At 43.4% G+C, this 17,081-nt stretch overlaps 1 protein-coding gene across 8 annotated transcripts; it reads left to right on the forward strand.

The window, feature by feature from the left end:
* Positions 1–1,262: 1,262 nt before the first annotated feature.
* On the forward strand, positions 1,263–16,661 carry ACTR8 (actin related protein 8). Of its 8 annotated transcripts, XR_004960174.1 has the most exons (15): positions 1,328–1,424; positions 3,576–3,687; positions 4,435–4,605; positions 6,019–6,129; positions 6,761–6,865; positions 7,113–7,286; positions 7,980–8,073; positions 8,284–8,416; positions 9,622–9,775; positions 10,510–10,605; positions 11,080–11,220; positions 12,488–12,752; positions 13,459–13,622; positions 14,555–15,864; positions 16,374–16,661. XR_004960174.1 is itself a non-coding variant. In XM_036267167.1 (13 exons), the coding sequence occupies exons 1-13, from the start codon at positions 1,302–1,304 to the stop codon at positions 14,696–14,698; spliced, it is 1,875 nt and encodes a 624-aa protein (XP_036123060.1). In that variant the 5' UTR covers positions 1,263–1,301; the 3' UTR covers positions 14,699–16,150. The 8 variants fall into 8 exon arrangements, 3 of the variants coding, with proteins under 3 accessions (XP_036123060.1, XP_036123061.1, XP_036123062.1); XR_004960170.1 differs by lacking the exon at positions 3,576–3,687 and having other exon boundaries at positions 1,263–1,424; positions 16,374–16,658; XR_004960171.1 differs by lacking the exon at positions 3,576–3,687 and having other exon boundaries at positions 1,263–1,424; positions 14,555–14,788; positions 16,374–16,652.
* Positions 16,662–17,081: the final 420 nt, after the last annotated feature.

The raw sequence follows: 17,081 nt of genomic DNA on the forward strand, positions 1-17,081 counted from the left end.
TAAGTTTTTATCTTGAGACATTTGTCCCATGAATCTTAATACAAGGTGTTTGATTTGCTGCCATATATAATAATAAGGATATTTATAAAACCATAACCAACAAAACTGAGCTACAAAATGAAGACTTGCTGGGTAGTCCTTAAATATATGAACTTTCACCCTGGCCAGTTTTGCTCAGCGGTTAGAGCATTGGCCTGCGGACAGGAGAGTCCTGGGTTCTGTTCCCACTAAGGGCACATATTGCAGTTTGTCCCCGGGCGGGGGGTGGGTAGTAACCACTCGGTCTCCCTCCCTCCCTCCTGCTCTATCTTAAGATAAATGCAAAAAAAAAAGGTCCTCGGGTGAACTTTCATGTTATCTTGACAAACCTGAATTCTTAACAGTTGTTTTGTCTTTAACCCCCATCTTAATGCTGCTAACTCACATTCTTTCACCAGAATGGAAGCTCTGTGAGGTTAGAGATTTTGTTGTCTTTACCCCACTGTTCTTTGAACAGTGACAACATGTAATAGACACTGAAATATTTATTGGAAGAATGAATAATACAGATAATTCTACTTCTGGTGTTTAACAGGCTTTGCAACTAAAGTGTTGAGAGAAAAGCTTTTTATATCCATTTAAGTACTTATAAGGAAATGGGGATGGTATCAAAGTGACAGTTACTGAGATGGTAAGACGGGAGTAGGTTTTTTGGAGGCTTGATCAAGAATTCCATTTTGGACATACGGTATTTAATTTTGCAATGCCTGGTCTGCATCCAAGAGGAGATGCCAACTATGTCAATCTGGATCTAAGGGAGAGGTCCACACTGGAAATACATATTTGGGAGTTATTTTCATATTTAAAGCCATGAAAATGGATGAAGTCATCCAAAAAGTGTATAGAGAGGAGACCTAGCTCCAGAGAACCCTAACATGGAGCTGGACTGAGCAGGACCAGTGAAATTTGAGAACTAACGCATGTGTGGTGTCGGGATCCGGGAGAGGCAAGGGTGAGGACCACAGGAGAAGCCTGGTCGGTCCACAGTAAGCTCTCAAAACCAAGTACCGTACGTTGCGCGCAGTCTACGGCCAGGACCAATCGCAGCCCCTTCTATTTATTGACTCCACACCCCCCCGCCCCCCCGAAGCCCGCCCCCAGCGGACAGCCCCGCCCTTCCGCTCCTCGGAGTTCCCTGGCGCGGCTCTCCGGCGGCCATCTTGGCTGTGGGCAGCCGGCCCGGCACTGCGCCTGCGCTGCGGCTCTGTTCCGGCGGGCGCGGCGCGGCGCGGAGGCCGGAGGCTCGTGGGCCCCCTGCCGCGATGACCCAGGCGGAGAAGGGGGACGTGGAGAACGGGAAGGAGAAGGGTGGGGAGAAGGAGAAGGAGCAGCGCGGCGTGAAGCGGCCCATCGTGCCCGCGCTGGTGCCGGAGTCGCTGCAGGAGGTTAGGGGCGAGGGCGGGGCTCGGAGAGGGCCGGCACCCTAGCTCCGACCTCGGCTGCGGGGCTGGGGCGGGAGGCGCGGGAGGCTCGGGCCTGCGGGCCGACGGCCGTGGGTGCTGTAGGGTGCTCGTTCCCTCCGGGTCGTTGCGCACTGGGTCGTCCGGCGAGAACTGTGGCCCCAGCGTGCGTCCCTACCCGCCGCGGTGCGACCCCTGCTCCCCGGCCCCGGGAGGAGCACCGGGTTGTCACCTCCCTCCCGAGTTGTGGGAGTTTCTGTGGTCGCACATGGATTTTAGCACCCGGCCTGGCTCACGGGGAGTATATGCGGGAACGTGGTAAGGGATAGTTAGAGGTTCAGGCTTTTTCTTTGTTAAAGAAATTCAGGTGGTGGAGGTCATTTCAAGCTTAAAAGCAATGAAAAGGTAGACATTTATCTAAGTAGACATTGGGTGCATGTGTACATTAAGTCATACTAGAAAACAATTACTCGCAGTACATGGCAGGCAAAGGACCTTTATATATATATACTATTACTAATGATCAGTGAAGAAAACACTAGCATTCTCATACGAAAACAGGCAAAGGTACTGGTTCACAACAGAACCAGGAGACATTTAAACGTTCAGAATTTCTTACTGGACATCTCTGAGTTAGGTTCCTTACTGGTAGGCATGTGAAAGATAATGCCCAACTGGCCAGGCAGCTGTAAAATACATAGCACAGAGCCAGGCACATGGTAAGCCCTCAGGATGGTTGTTATTACTGTTGCACAGAGCCCAGTTTCTCCACTTACCTAGTTGAGGGGGCAGACTGGATGGTCTGTAAGGGCTTGCTGGTCGTCACCTTATAGGATTCTCGCACTCTGAGGGGGGAGGCAGGAAGGAGCACTGACTGTTGGGGGTGTCAGAGTATGGTGTGGGATGGGACTAGTGCAGAAGACTTGAAATATTGGGTAGCACAGCAGGTACCTCCTCCAGCCCTGATGGTCTGGAATAGTTTCTATAAAGGAGTTGATACCTGGACTAGGATTTGAAGGATGATTAAGAGTTAGCTAGGGAGCCTGGCTAGTGCGGCTCAGTGGTTGAGCGTTGACCCATGCACCAAGAGATCACCAGTTTGATTCCTGTTCAGGGCACAAGCCCAGGTTGTGGGCTTAATCCCCAGTGGGGGGCATGCAGGAGGCGGCCAGTCGATGTTCTATCTTATTGATGTTTCTCTCTTCCTTTCTCTCTAAAATAAAAAAAGAAAGTGTTAGCTAGGGGGAAGGGGAAATCTTGGGGAGGAAGAAAATAGTGTGGGAGAGACCTGGGCAAAGAGGATATGAAGTGTTGGAGATCAGGATGTCTGGACTTGAGGGAGAAGAGGGAGCAAGAGATGAGACTGGAGATCTTAGCAGGGGCCATATCATGAAGGTCATGTAAGACAGAGTCTGGCTAGCCACTTCTGAAGGCAGTGGAGAACTTTGGAAGAGCTCGCCAGTCTCTGGACATTGTGATCAACTTGTTTAATGTTAACAGTTACTCTGTGAGGTAGGAACTTCATCCTGACCAAGGAAGTGGCACTGTCTGAATTTGAAGGCAGGTCTGTGAATCCAGAACCTGGCCCTTAACCACTATAGCAACATTTCCTTAACTGCCGTCAGTTGAGTAACTAACACCCTTTGGTTTTTCTTGTCCTCTGTGGCACCTATACTATTAATTCTGTCTCATCTTAAACAGTAATATCCAGGAAATGGTATGTGGGGTGTACTGACCAAAAGAAGTGGTTCTACAGTAAGTCTAGAGAAGTAGGCAGGGTCTTCATCATGGAGGTCTGGACTTTATTGGCAAGGCATGGAAATGTTTTCAATTGAAACATGCCAAGAAGACACAACTGTAGTTTCAAGAGCAGGGCTGAGTAGAAGCTACCTAAGGAGTCAGGCTGGAGTGGTGGTTCTTAACAGAGGGATTCTGTTGTCAAAGGGATTGTTGGAGTCCGTTTTTCCTTCCCTTCCTCCCTGCTGAAACTGGGTCCCTCAACAGGTTTTCATGGTAAAGTTTCCCCAGGTGATTCAGATTATATTCTGCTCCCTTGAGAATTTTGGGTCTAAAACAGTTGTCATCTCAAAGTAAAGTTGACCTTCATCTGCTTCCTGATTTGCACCACTTTTTCAGTCCTTGTTCATCATCTTTCAAGAATGGATTGTGAAATGCAGCAAAGTTTTCTGACTTAGGAGGATAGAATTGTGAACTCCAGCTTTTCAACCCCAGACTCTTGCCAGATTAGGTAAATAGCACAAAATCCACAAGGGTAAAATGTTTTGAAACATAGTAACCAAAACACAGTTTATGTACACCCTTGTGGAAGTAGTTGATGTATAAAGCCTTACTTCTAGTTTTACAAAATAGTCATTCTACCCTTATATTGTTTCGGTCACCTGATCAGCCGGTGGATTTAAACCTGAGTGTCATACTAATCACCTCAGGAGCTTTTGAAAATTGTGGATTCCTAGGCTTTCTCCATGGAGATTCTAATTCACAAAATTTGTAGTGAAAACTTAGGGTCAATTTTTTTTTTTTTAAACAAGCATTTTTAGGTGATTCAGATTTAGGGGACCCAGCACTTCACTATAGTATTCCCCACATTCTCATTCCTCGTTGAACTGTCTTCCCTAGTAAATGAAAGTTCTCTGATTTGGGAGGCTTTGTCTTGGTCACCATAGTACCCAGTGTGCCTGGCACAGAAATGCTCAGTAGATTAATTTGCATTGGATAATTAGGGTTCTGTTCATTTAAACAAATGCTTGTTGGGCTGTGTACTGTGAGTTAGATCCTGAGAACACAAAACTATAAAATGAGTTTGTGTTCAAGTAGAGAGCAGTAACTGGGTGTTTTTCAAAGAACTCCTTTTATTGAATTACTTTGATACCTTTAAGTCAGATGACCATTATAGGAAACTAACTGACACCTCTATGTTATTCAACTTGTTACCTGCATATTACTAAGGTCACACTCCTATGTTTTACATTTGCAGCAAATCCAGAGCAACTTCATTGTCGTCATACATCCAGGTTCAACAACTTTAAGGATTGGTCGAGCCACGGACACACTTCCTGCCAGCATTCCTCATGTCATTGCACGAAGACACAAACAACAGGGGCAGCCCCTATACAAGGACAACTGGCTCCTAAGGGAAGGACTAAATGTAAGTCAGAAATGGAGGACCTGGAGAGAAAGCCCAAGGTTGTTTCTTGGGGAAGGTTTAGACATTCAAGTATTTACAGTAATCTTGAATAAACATCTTAGCTTTGTGTTTAAAAATAATAGCATCATTCAAGGTTACAAATATCATTTTTCATCTGACTAGCAATTTTAAATTGCAAAAAAATACTTATAACAGAAGTAAATTCCATATTTTTGTTAACCCATCCGGATGAATTGAGTATTGATGAAGGAGATCTTTAATGGAAGATACAGAATTATCACTTACTTAAAATGACAGATTCAGGTCTCAATTAACTGACTTCTATATTTTCTATTCCAAATACTTAGAAGAGTTTAAATTCATTTTAATTCATAATCAAGTTGAATTGCTACACTAAGCACTTATTACAGTCTTAGGTCAAATCATAATTTAAAGGCAAAATGTATTTCCTTATAGCAAACATTTACTTTATCCTATTTTACAAATGGTAATTATCAGAAAAAGTTTGTGATAGGTGTTAAATGTGTATATTATGTTGTAATCTACTTTTAAGTTTTAAATCAAGGATAGTTTTAGGGACTTAAAGTTTCTGTAGTTCTGATAGTAAGCCTTAAGGTTCCATTTTTTTTAAGTATAATCAGCAGGCTTTGCTTAAGTCCATATAATTTGATGATATAAAAATCTAAAATTCACTTATATTTTTGAATCTTATAATTCAACTTTAGAGAATAAAAATTGAAAGAAAAGAAAATGACATTTTTACAAAAAAATCTATGGTTCTGTTTTTCACAGTATCGCAATAACTTGAACACTTGATTAAGCAAAATGACACATGAAGGAATATAATATTGTTATAAAATTGTAGAAATGAAAATGGTATAAATAATGAGTCTCTGAAATACTTTGTAAAAGTAACTGTGCTCTGCTTAGTGAGTGCTGGGAAATTTGCTATCAACCCAGAGTCACTCCAAGTTACAGATTTTTGCAAATAGTTGGTCTGTAGTGAGGGTTCTTTTATGACTTTTAAAACTTTATAAATAGCCTGGTCAGCATGGCTCAGTGGATTGAGCATGGTCCCATGGACTGAATGGTCCTGGTTAGATTCCTGGTCAGGGCACGTGGCTGGGTTGCAAGCTCAATCCCCAGTAGGGGGCGTGCAAGAGACAGCCTATCGATGTTTCTCTCTTAGATGGATGTTTCTATCTCTCTCTCCCTTCTCTCTAAAAAAATCAATAAAAACATATTTTAAAAAGATGACTTTGAATTTTTAAGATTAATACATATGACAGAACCTAAGGAAATACTGTTGACGAGGGAGCATTTCCCTTGCAGCATTAAATTAGTACTGCGCTAGATTGCCTTTCCTTTTCACTAAGTCCTTTGTACTGCTTACCTTTTATTCTTTTTTCCCAGAAACCTGAAAGTAATGAACAAAGACAAAATGGTCTTAAAATGGTAGATCAAGCAATATGGTCTAAAAAGATGTCAAATGGTACAAGACGGATTCCTGTGTCCCCTGAACAGGTTTGGTCTCAACTCTTCAGATTTATTCTTTTAGTACAGCTATTATATCATAATGCCATTCATGTGCTCTACTTATTTTATTATGCAAGTGCAATAAGGGATTTTCTTTGAAAAGGAAGAAAAAACATTCATAACCACCTCTGGAATACCTGAATCAGTGTCACAAATGCTTAAGCAAGCCAAATGATTTATAAGGTGGTATTTCATACCACAAATTGATAACATTTACAGTTTACCTGAGAATCCTAAGTGTATAATTCCAGGACCTTGGTAGGAAGCTGTATTCTTACCACATTTGTTATTTTACAGTAAACCAATACAATTAGGAGTGGCTATGAGTGAGTATGATATGTAAATTTGTATTCAACTTTAGATAAAGTGCACGATTAACTTTGTACTGGCTGTGAATCACAGCCTAGGTATTAAAAATCACAGGAAAAATCTAGATTGTGGAAAAGGGCAAGAGAATTCTTTTGTTAATCAATATTTTTCCCAAGTATCTTGGGTTTGTGATTAAAATTTGCTACTCTCTGGTCCCTGAGGGAGAGCAGAAAAGAGGACTCATACCACATTCACACTTTTTTTTTCCCTTGCATATATTTAGAGAGTCTGTGATGCACTTTCGTTTCAGGCACGCTCCTACAACAAGCAGATGAGACCTGCGATTTTAGATCACTGTTCTGGAAATAAGTGGACAAATACATCTCATCATCCTGAGTTTTTGGTAGGAGAAGAGGTAGGGAATTTCTTTACAATGATATGGAAGAAGAAAAAAACCTGATCCTAATGCTAAATTCATTTACTTTGCCATGCAGTGACAGTTTCCTAGCGTTCCATAACACGACTTTGAGTCCCACTGGCTCCTGAAGTATCAGATACTCACCCTCAACATTTAGAACATTCAGCAAGTGTTAATGATCATTTCTAGCCTTAGAACTTTGAGCGTGAGTTTTAACATGTGCATATCCCTGTCTTTTTTCTAGGCTTTGTATGTTAATCCATTGGACTGTTACAATATTCACTGGCCTATTAGAAGAGGTCAGTTAAATATTCACTCAGGACCTGGGGGCTCCCTTACAGCTGTTCTGGCAGATATTGAAGTAATATGGTCTCATGCAATACAAAAATACTTGGAAATTCCATTGAAAGATTTAAAGGTGAGTTCAGATACTTGGATTGTTTTTAAAATTCTTGGTTAATAAAAGTACACATTACTGCCCAGCTGGTATGGCTCAGCGGTTGAGTGTCCACCCATGCACCAAGAGGTCGCCGGTTTGATTCCTGGTCAGGGCACATGCCCAGGTTGTGGGCCAGATCCCCGGTGGGGGGCATGCAGGAGGCAGCCAATCGATGTTCTCTCTCATCAATGTTTCTATCTCTCTCCCTTCCTCTCTAAAAATCAATAAAGAAAAAAAATTAAAACCAAGTACACATTACTGAGTTTGTAAGATAGTGTCCTCGAAGCATTGTCGGCCCTGGGTGGTGATATATTCCCTGAGTCCTTGAGCGCTTTCTCTCTTATTCTGTTTGTTTCTCTGGTGTCTTTCTCTCCTGCTCTCAGGCAGCAAGCTTGCTCATGTTTGTGTGTTCTCACTGGACCTTTTCAGACACATCAGTTGTCTTATTTTTCATTTCACAAATGTTCAATAATTCAAAGAAAAAGAAAAAGTCAGCATTTTCTATATTTTTATAAAACCCAAAAGGTAGAAAGTTTTGAGCTTTTATTCTGGGCCTCTAACCATTGCTGCTATTGCTTTAGAGAGAATCCTCTTTGAAGGCAAGTGTGGTGAAATTATTTTGACCTGACATTAGTATTAACCATTTAATCTTTTTCTCTTTGTTGTTCTTAGTATTATAGATGTATCTTGTTAATTCCTGATATCTATAATAAACAGCATGTGAAAGAATTGGTGAATATGATCCTGATGAAGATGGGTTTTTCAGGTATGTCTTATATTCCAGCGAAGCTTACTTGAAGTGAGAATCTTTTTCTTTTGTACTGACAAAGTTAATCCAATTCACTGCTTTATTGAAATGCTTGAGAGGGTCAGCAATGCTTGAATATTTGCCCAGAGGTTCCTAGTCTTTAATTGATTATTTGTCTTAGGAGAGTTCTGCTCCCCAGCTGATTGCTTCTCTGACTTGTTTTTTTAGGGATTGTGGTCCATCAGGAGTCTGTGTGTGCCACTTTTGGAAGTGGTTTAAGCAGCACGTGTATTGTAGATGTTGGGGACCAGAAGACAAGTGTATGCTGTGTGGAGGATGGGGTCTCTCATAGGAATACTCGGTGAGGGACTTTGGAGGTGCCACATTCCCCATCCTTCTCCCCTCAAAGTTCAACTGTAAAGCATCACAAGTCAGAAAGACATTATAAAGAATTGTGTATTGAGATTTTACATAGGAAACCAGCAAGATTGTGGAAGTGCAAATTCTAGCAAGTCTATAAATAACTGACTTTACAGGAGCAGCTCCTGAAAGTCCTGGTGTGTGCCGTCCACAGAGGAAGCGTGTAGGTTAGCTGTCTTTTGCTGTGGTCTGGCCTAGAGATACCAGTCACTCATAACAAAGCTTGATGTAGGCAAGTTGTGTAGGAGAAGATAGGTTTTCAGGTTTGAGTTCTCTAGCTAGCTCCATTTTGAGTATTTGCTTTTCTTGTCATAAATGGTGTTGAGTGAGTACCTCTATGGTAGTCAGCTCCTTTCATGTGTCATCACTGGTGCGCGAGTTAGTAAGTTAACTATTAGAAGCAGATTTGCTACTTGTCCTTTCTGAGACAAGCCCAACCCAGGTAGTGCACACGTGGGCTCTGCAGCGGTGTGCCCGGGGTGGCTTCTTCAGAAAGCTTCATCCGTGTTCCTTATACCCGGTAGTTTGAATTTCAGGGTATAGAAACAAATACAAAAGGTCCCAAGAAGTCCATGAGAAAGGTTAATCTGTTGCCTCCACCCCATTACAGTGCATTCTAAAACCCAGTGCGAGTTATTTTGGCTCACCCACTGTTTGCATTGTCTGATGCCAGTGGTTCTCAAAGTGTGGTGAGAACACTGGCTTCAGGTCGCTAACCACTAAAGTAAGGTAGCAGTGGTCTTTCCTAACGGTTGACACGTTCCGTTAGTGGACAGCACCTCGCAGATTTCTCCCTTAAGTCTGTCTTACAGTGGTCACCTTTATATGCTGGGGAATATACATAGGCAAACAACTGTCAAATGGTAAACGTATTGACTTGGAAGTGGGCTGGATTTAATAGTCTGTTTCTGTTTCTTGGATACTTTTTGCAAACAGCGTGACTGCTTCTAGGTGCTGTACTACTAGTTTATTCTAGAGTTCCCTCCCTCCCTCCCATTCATCCATCTGTTCTTTCATTCTTTAATTTATTCCTACAAGCAACATTTCTGGAAACTTGCTGTTTTACTGGCCTAATTGCGTTTTTGACTCACCCTTTCCACCTTCTTAACTGACAGATTACCCATCTGCCCTTCCCCTTAACTCTAGGCTCTGTCTGGCATATGGAGGGTCTGATGTGTCAAGATGTTTTTACTGGCTGATGCAGCGAGCTGGATTCCCCTACCGAGAATGCCAGTTAACAAACAAAATGGATTGCCTTCTTCTGCAGCACCTGAAAGAAACTTTCTGTCATTTAGATCAGGTGGGAGCAAAATCAAAATTGATCATTTTTGTTTTCAGGAAAAAGTTAATAGTATCATGCTACCCTTACAACGTAATCAGATAAAGTCTTGAAGCTGAAGCCCTTAAGGAGTGAGAGTTTTTTGGTAAAGTCAGAGCTCTGTGGATATGTCTCAGGCTCTGGAAACAGCTTGTTTTTTTAAGACAGTTTAGCAAATATCTCTCTATATGGGCTGTGAGATCATTCTGGTGAAGGATGAAGATAAATCTTCAGGTGTGATGAGTGGCTGATAGTATATAGGTACAGACATTTACTAGAATGGCACCGTTTGAAGTACTTTCTTAGTATTGTGAAAAATCGGCATTTAATCATTGCAGTATATGGATTGCTACCTTTCTATACTATTCTGGATTTTTTTTTTCACCTTTTCAAGTAGTATAATTCTAAATAAAAAAACCTGAGAAATATAAAACTAGGTAATATTCCTCAATTGAGAGCCTTTGCTTATTGATTTGGGTCATTGTATTAGTGTCTATTGATAAGAAAACAAACAATGCAGATGGTGGAAATTTCACAGATGTTAAAAGGAAATCAAATTGCCATTGAATTCTTATCACAGGCTGGTGGGTGTGGTAGAAAGTTGTAGGACAGCCTTTTTCTGGGTGAGGTTCAGAGGGTAGGGAGGCTTCATTGTGATTAGAGGCGTTTACATGCACTTTTACTGATTCACTGACAGCATCTTTTCCTGGAATCAGGACATCTCTGGGCTTCAGGACCATGAGTTTCAGATTCGACACCCAGATTCCCCTGCCCTGCTTTACCAGTTTCGATTAGGAGATGAAAAACTCCAGGTAACGTGGGTGTATATTTTCATGGGTAGAAAGAAGACCAGTCAGGCTCAATCAGACCGAGAGAATATTCAGTTGCTGGAAACCCCATGAGGTCAGAATGTGAACTGGTTGTAGATTATTCACTAAGCCAAATTAGAACAGATCTGAGGACCATCTTTTTAATTAGCCACATGTGATCAGTCATTTAGAGAGAGAGGCTCCATTCTTATTAGGTAATTATAAAATAGATTAAAAGGCATTTTACATTTGAGTTGAGATTCTATGGTGTGATATCACCCATTCAGTTGGATAATAAGTGAGTTTTCTGCCTATCTGCACTGGAGAAATAATGCTACTCCCCAAAAAGAACACTACACAGTCTAACTTCTAGGATTGAATCTGCCAGTTTTGTTTTTTGGAGAACAAAATTTAATGGGTCGGTTATTTTCAAGAGGCAGTATCCTCGGTTGATCATTCTTTTCCTTCCATGCACAGGCTCCCATGGCTTTGTTTTATCCAGCAACCTTTGGAATTGTTGGACAAAAAATGACTACTCTGCAGCACAGGTCCCAGGGCGACCCCGAGGACCCTCATGATGAACACTACCTGCTGGCCACACAGAGCAAGCAAGAGCAGGTCTGCAGTGATTCTGGTGTGGGGGAGGCAGTTTTGTCCCTGAAGGAGAAGTTTTTGCCTGTGATTAACGCATCGGTAGTCATTGCCATCTGGCAGCAGGCTAAAGCTGATGCTGTTTTTTTGAACTACAGATGAAATGAAGTCTGAATTTAAAATCTGTCACCCAGATTTTAAATTCAGACTTCATTTCATCTGTAGTTCAAAAAAACAGCATCAGCTTTAGCCTGCTGCCAGATGGCAATGAAGTCTGAATTTAAAATCTGGGTGACAGATTTTTGTTGTTGTTCAGCAGGGATTCATCCAGTTTTCAGAATACCAGTCCATACATTTAAAAGTTAAATTAATGGAGTTACTTTTGAATATTTTTTCATAGGGAATATTTTTGGTAAAATCTCACCTATATTTAATTATAATGTACCCGAGATGTGTGGCATAGCAACGAGCTGAGTTCTTTTGTCCAAAGCTGATCCCAGTACTGGGATGCCTGATGCAGGGGCACCTGTTAAAGCTATTGTCTGCTGATGAAACAGCAGCTTGTGGTGGAGAGAAGAGGGCCATAAGCCTTCAGAGTCTTCATTCCTGTCCCAAAGGTGGCACAAGGCGGTTAGAAAAGGTCTGAAAATGAGGATTCCCTATCAGTCACTAGCCCAAGAATTCCACTGAAATAATCCACTTAAAAACTCAGTTCAAGGGGAGAAATTTCATCTACGCTGACATCTCAAATGTTAAACTAATTTTTTTTTTTTTTTATCCTCACCTGAGGACATTTTTCCATTTTTTGTTCAGGTAGAGTGGGAGGGGGAGAGAGGAAGAGAGAAACATCGATGTGAAAGGGACACATCGAGTGGCTGCCACCCGCACAACCAACCAGGGCCGGGGACAAATTGCAGCCGAGGTACATGCCCTTAGCTAGAACCGAACCCGGGTCTCTTGGGACCGCAGGCCGACACTCTAACCGCTGAGCCAAACCGGCCAGGGCGACATCTCAAATGTTAAATTCCAACCTGTGATAGTAAGGTTTCGAGACAGGCCCCGCCTACAGTGACTGCTGTAGCATTGTCACAGTGTGCTTCCGCTTCTGTGCGTTGCCTCTCACTCCCAGTTGGTTGGTTGTGTACTCTGGTGTATTTCCTCTGCGCCACAGCAACAGGCCCTCGTTTATAGTAGAGTGTTTATAGGGGGAGCGGGGGGATCTAGCTGGACAACATCGACAGTGTCCTGTTGTAGTCATACCATCTACTTGATTGTCCTTTCTTTTGATTTAAAGTCTGCAAAAGCTACCGCTGACCGAAAGTCTGCATCCAAACCCATTGGATTTGAAGGGGATCTTCGTGGGCAGTCATCTGACCTTCCAGAAAGACTCCATTCCCAGGATGTGGATTTGGGATCCTCCCAGGGAGACTGTCTGATGGCTGGCAACGACTCTGAGGAAGCCCTCACCGCGCTGATGTCCAGGAAGACTGCCATCTCGCTGTTTGAAGGGAAAGCCCTGGGCCTTGATAAAGCCATCCTTCACAGCATCGACTGCTGCTGTAAGCACCTGTGGGGAGGCCGGGAGCGTGCGAGCAGATGGACTGGTTCAAGCTAGGGTATGGTTGTGCGGTGTTGCGTAGCAGACTCATCCAGAAACAGTTGAGCACTGCCTTGTGCTTGCATTGTCGGGTGTTGGGAATTGGCTTCTGGCCTGGGACGAGACCAGAAGAAGGCAAGTTATCACACATGTAAAGTTACAGCTGTGGCAGGTGCCTCAAGGTTGAACTAAACCAGTACTGACTGAGAGCTTCTGATTGCGGGACTTAGAAGGGGTTTGTGCTCAGGAGGGGAAGGTGTGGAGGGTGGGAATCAGGGAAGGAAGGCTTCCTTGAGGAAAAGACACTTGAGAAACATCTGGGTGGTGTGAGTGGCAGTCAGCCAGACACAGATGGGTTCCAGGCTGAGGAAGACTCTGAGGCCAGTGTGGCTGGGACACAGAGTGAGGATGAGGCTGGAGACGTGAGTATACACCACACTGCACTTCTTAGGCCCCGTCAGAGATCTTGGTCATGTTGCGAGTGGCAGGGCAGGAGCAGCAACATGCGCACATTTGTGTTTTACAAGGTTCACGTGGCTGCATTGTTGAGGGGTTGGGGAGAGGTCCTTGAGAAGGCCCTTGCAGTTATCCAAGCAAGAGATGGCGGTGACTTAGGGTGGTGGTGGATATGGAGAGAAAGCATGGAAGAGCTATCACTGTCTTTGCAGCATCTGATGATACCAAAAAGAAGATGTACAGCTCTATCCTGGTGGTGGGAGGTGGTTTGATGTTTCATAAAGCACAAGAATTTCTGCAGCACAGAATTCTCAACAAAATGCCACCTTCATTCAGGCGAATTATTGAAAATGTGGAAGTGATCACAAGGCCCAAGGTATGTTGTTGATGGTGCAAGTTGGACTATGCAAATGAAACCAGCCTTGATTAGTTCTGGTTCTAATGTATGTGGACAGATAAAATCTTGGAAGTCATGGGCTTGTGTGGGGGAGTTCTTGGGGGTTTGGGGCAAGTCGAAATATTACTTAACAGTAGGTCACAGATGTGGGGGAAGGAGCTCTGGGCCGGGGGACTGGATCCCTGGGTTTTAGTCCCTCCTGTGCTCTCCAAAGCTAGCAGGGCTGACTTGGCCTTTGTAGAAGGAGGGTGGGCAAGGAGAGAAGACTGACCAATGTCACGCCGTCACCAGAACTCAGTTGTTACCTCGTTCATAGTAAGGATGTGCTGCTGGTCCCTGGTGATCTTTAAGGTGATCTTTAAGAATCTTTGAGGCTTGCCCTGGCCGGTTTGGCTCAGGGGTTGGAGCGTCGGCCTGCGGACCATAGAGTCCTGGGTTCAGTTCCCGCTAGGCCCTAGCGGCTAGGGGCACATACCAAAAAAAATTTTTTAAATCTTTGAGGCTTGAACTGTCTTGAAATATAAGCCTAGGAGTTTAGAAGCAGATTATACTTATATTTTATTATATCTCATTGACAATTCCTGGAAATGTTCTTAGTTATTAATCCTGAGGGAGAGAAATCATGGGATATATTTATTCTACTCCAACTTCAAAGTAAGTTATTTCCTTACATATGTTCTGCCTTCAGGGCTATTTGTGGAATAATAGTGAAGAGTAGCAGCTTCAGTAATAAAAACGAAAGTTTTCTTGTCAGTTGAAACAAAGAGGTCTGTAGCCCATGGGTCCTTAATGCAGGTTGAAAGTCTAACTTACTAGGTATTGACTCAGTGGGGTTTTTCACCTCCAAATTCAGGTAAATGATTCTGTGTGTCTTGTGTGCTTGTGCTGACCTACCTGCATCACTGCTCCAGGACATGGATCCCCGGCTGATCGCATGGAAAGGGGGCGCGGTGCTGGCCTGTCTGGATACCACCCAGGAACTGTGGATCTACCAGCGAGAATGGCAGCGCTTCGGTGTCCGTATGTTACGAGAGCGAGCTGCCTTTGTGTGGTGACCCAGAACGAGCCTCCGTATAAAACACTCCTACAGAGGATGGATTTTCTAATTTATTGACCTGGATGCTTCCGTTTCATGGAAAATAAATGTATTTTAACTTTTATGTTGAGGACATGACATTGGTGTGAAATTCCAAGCTGTTTCCGTGGTCACGACATTTGAGAACCAGTGTCCTGTGCCCTCCTGCCCCATCTCAGGGTCTCGGAAACTCCCCAGTGATGTGAAATGGTGGAGCAGGTGTCAGGCGGTGACTCTTCATTTACATTGACTTCTGAGTGTCACAGGACAGTCTCCTGTGACCACGAGGGTGGGCATGTGACTTGGGGACCTGAATTGTGAGAACTGTATGGTCATGACATTTTCCCACCTGTGATGTGACTCGTGTGTGCCCTTGGAATGCTAAATAGGAAAATGTTTTACTCTTCTTTTTAAAACTTTTCTATTGGATTACAAAAACGATGGGGCCCATTCAGGTCTAAATTTGCTGAAGCCAAGGTTTAAAGCTGGGTTGGCTGGCTTTTGTTACCCAGCATGCTCTAGGGTAGGCTTGGGAAGAGAAAACAGGCATTTGACCAAAAAAGAACAGAAGCAGAAAACGAAAATTTGTTTCTTTCCTGAAGTCAAATAGAAATGCTTTAGGTATAACTTAGAGTTGTTAGTGTATGTTGTATGGGTAAGCAAGGTGACTGCTACAATTACTGCTGACTTAATCATCGCACCCCTGGTTTCCCTTTACCCGAAGAACCCAGTGAAAACACTCGGAGTTCTCTGTGTTCAGTACAATTGGTTGACCTTAATCTGTGCGCAGTCTGAAGCAAAATGATACAGACAGCTATTGCCACCAGTGGCCCAGCCAGGCCTTAGTGACACCTCTGAGCCCTGGCCGAAGGAAGAGAAGGCATTGTCACAGAAGACAGAGTGAGCACAGGCTGGGCTCCGAGACCCGGGAGGGTGGGCAGGTGCCGGGCTCTTGCTAGGCTCCTGCACTTGCCTCCAGTCGTCGTCAGGAGCTGGAGATGGCGCTGGGGGACAGACAGGCATAGGGACGGAAGGGGTAGAGGTGCGAGTGGATGTAGAACAGGGATGGCAATCATCTTAGGACACGGAGCAGTTCTGGTGACGGAGCATTTCGCATTGATAAGAGCACCTCTACCTGCCCAGTAGGTAAGGAACAAAGGCGAGTCCACCAGTATAACAAAATTTAACCTGCTGGTACTATTTGGAATGTATGCCTTCAGTCTGAAATCGTATGTTCTTTGATTTAAAAAAAGTTTAACAGTAAATTTATATAATGTTAATTTTATTTATGTTTGAGTTTTTACCCACAATTTAGTATTGGTTACCTAGTTCCAAAAGGATAATGTATTTTTTCAAATGTTTGTATTGATTTTAGAGAGAGAGGAAGGGAGAAAGAGAGAAATCGATCAGCTGCCCCCCACATGCACCCTGACAGGACCAAGCCTGCAACTTGGGCATGTGCCCCAACTGGGAATTGAACCAGTGCACCTTTTGGTGCACGGGATGATGCTCAACTGAGCCACATGGGCCAGGGCTTCTATTTTTAATACTTTTTCACATAATAGCATTGTTCTTATAACTGGTAGATGTTGACTGAGAGGAAGTTGGCTTCTGGTCCAGGTTTTGACACAGCCATGTCCGTCTTCTGTTGCCAGTACTTTAACGCGCCGTGAAGACTGATCTGGACAAATAAGTGACCTTTACCACATTAAACTTACTGCCTGAGTCATTACTAAGTATCTGCTGGTGAAGCTGGACACGGTGAGATTTCACTCTGCTTATTTTTTTGTTGTTGTTGTTTTTTGTCCTTAGGACATGTATTAGAAGGAGTGGCCTGGCCCTTTAAGAATAATCTACAGCCCTGGCCAGTTTGGCTCAGCAGTTAGAGTGTTGGCCTGTGGTCCAGAGAGACCCAGGTTTGGTTCCCACCAAGGGCACGTACCTTGGTTGCAGTTTGTCCCCGGCCCTGGTTGGGTTGTGTGGGTGGCAGCCACTCGATGTGTCCCTTTTCACGTCGATGTTTCTCTCTCTCTCTCCCACACTATCTGAACAAAATATGGAAAAATGCCCTCAGGTGAGGATAAAAAAAAAAGAGTAATCTACAAATACATGTTAGCACTCATCCACCTGAAGCTGGTCTGCATTCTGGGGTGGATGCAGTATTACGCTGTGAGAAAGGACAGGCTTTCCCAGAAGACAAACACTAACACGTACGACCTTTTGGTGACCTCGAGTAAGAAAAACACGCTTTTAGGAAAATAAAAAGAAGTCTCAAAATATCACTAACTCTTGTGTTCTGTAACTCTATAGTAGTTTCTGTTTGTTTTTATTTTATTTTTTTATAAGTAAGCCATTATAATAAC

Source organism: Molossus molossus, unplaced genomic scaffold (assembly GCF_014108415.1).
Source record: "Molossus molossus isolate mMolMol1 unplaced genomic scaffold, mMolMol1.p scaffold_m16_p_18, whole genome shotgun sequence".
Lineage (NCBI taxonomy): Eukaryota > Metazoa > Chordata > Mammalia > Chiroptera > Molossidae > Molossus > Molossus molossus.